Source organism: Raphanus sativus, chromosome 7 (genome assembly GCF_000801105.2).
Source record: "Raphanus sativus cultivar WK10039 chromosome 7, ASM80110v3, whole genome shotgun sequence".
Taxonomy (NCBI): Eukaryota; Viridiplantae; Streptophyta; class Magnoliopsida; order Brassicales; family Brassicaceae; genus Raphanus; species Raphanus sativus.
In genome coordinates, this window is record NC_079517.1 from 19,436,557 (window position 1) to 19,438,424 (window position 1,868).

Here is a 1,868-nt window from a genome sequence, read left to right on the forward strand (position 1 = left end):
TGATATATATGGAGAGTTTATTAGTTTTTCTAAAAACAATCGATAGTTTTTCTTTTTAAACAATATGGAGAGATACTGTAGAGTTATAAACCATGGTCATATTTATAGATAAATAAAAATAAGATAACCATAAATTTAGAAACCGAAAATAATTATTTTATATATTTGTAACCTAACTTGTATGTCTATATATAACGTTGGTAAGTTAGAAATCCTCAATTTCTCTGTCAAGAAACACAAAACATGACTATTATCTCCGACCTTTCCTTGGATTTGGTAGAGAAGATACTCTCTAGGGTTCCCATAATTTCTTTAGGAGCGGTGAGATCCACTTGCAAACAATGGAACCGTTTATCCAAAGATCGGGTTTTGTGTAAAGCAGAAGCAAGGAGGCATCAGTTTCTACGCTTTATGGTGAAGAACTATAGGCTTTGTTCAATGAGATTCGATCTCCACGGAATCCTCGACGGAGAAGAATTCGTGGATCCTTCTATAAAGGAGATCACAGTCGTTGATTCACTTAATCTCGTCAAGGTAACCAATATATTTCATTGCGATGGCTTATTGTTGTGCGTTACCAAGGACAAAGAGGAGAACAAAACTACCCTCGTGGTCTGGAACCCATATTTAGGACAAACCAGATGGATTCAAGCCAGAAATTACTACAACAGGTTAGACGTTTATGCACTCGGATACGACAGCAATAATCGCAAACACAAAATCTTGAGGTTCTTTGATGCTGACCTGTCTTACAAGGTTGCTCTGTACGAAATCTACGATATTAGTTCTGATTCCTGGAGAGTTCTTGATATCACTCAGGAATGGGACATAATGGTGTATCATCGTGGTGTGTCTTTGAAGGGAAATACTTATTTTTTTGCTAAAAAAAAATTGCTATTCGAAGATGGACAGGTACAAATAGCCGAGCCCCATGCTATCTTACTTTGTTTTGATTTTACAAAAGAGAGATTTGGACCGCCTTTGCCTCTACCGGTTGAGCACTATGTTGACGATACTGGGACACTCTCTTCTATTAGACACGAGAAACTGGCAGCCTTATATCAGCCCACAAGTATGTCTGACGTGGAGATTTGGGTGACTACTAAGATTGAGCCCAATGCAGTGTCCTGGGTTCCCTTTTTAAAAATTGACTTGGAACCATTCACAGGTTTCGGATTCCAGTTTCACCATGATGGTTCCAGTTTCTTCATTGATGAGGAGAAGAAAGTCGCTGTAGTTTTTCAAGTTGAGGAATCTGAGATGCCCTGCTATGATACAGCTTACCTCATTGGAGAGAATGGATACTTTGAAAAAATAGGTCTTGGAGAAGCTGAGAAACACCAGTCCTCCGCTTATAACGTGGGAGAATATTGCCCACTTGTGTGCTCTTGTTCCTTTGTTCCAAGTTTAGTGCATATCAACAACGAATTTACAGGAAGCCAAACTTAAAAAGCAAAGAGGAAGCAAAAGAAGAACTATGATAATACTCACTTATTTGTTTTTTTTCATCTCTTTTTTGTTTTAATATTTCTTTTTTTAAATCTATTTTGGATATACCATTGGTAATTTCTACTATTTAGTTAACAAGTTTTAGATGATCAGAAACTTAATTGTCGGATTGCTCTCTATCCTTCACTGGATTAATGAAACGATATAGTAGCCAGCCTTCCAGAGCTGGCCCTTGGGCCAAGCCAATGAAGCCTATGCTGCCGGCCGCCAGTTTTAAGAAAACATTCCGGCCACATTTTTACCAAATATTTCCTTAGTCTAGTGGTTTAAGACGCAGCAATTAAGTTTAATTCGGGCAACCTGGGTTCGAAACTACTGTAGTACATATTTTCTTCTCTTTTTTTGTTTTGATAAGTGGC

At 37.7% G+C, this 1,868-nt stretch overlaps 1 protein-coding gene across 1 annotated transcript; it reads left to right on the forward strand.

The window, feature by feature from the left end:
* Window positions 1-208: 208 nt before the first annotated feature.
* Window positions 209-1,566, forward strand: LOC130497732 (putative F-box protein At3g20030). Its single transcript, XM_056990802.1, has one exon. The coding sequence runs from the start codon at window positions 244-246 to the stop codon at window positions 1,447-1,449; it is 1,206 nt and encodes a 401-aa protein (XP_056846782.1). The 5' UTR covers window positions 209-243; the 3' UTR covers window positions 1,450-1,566.
* Window positions 1,567-1,868: the final 302 nt, after the last annotated feature.

What these genes read in the sequence shown, in the direction of transcription:
- LOC130497732 (XM_056990802.1), top strand. Translation starts at nt 244, where the DNA reads ATGACTATTATCTCCGACCTTTCCTTGGATTTGGTAGAGAAGATACTC.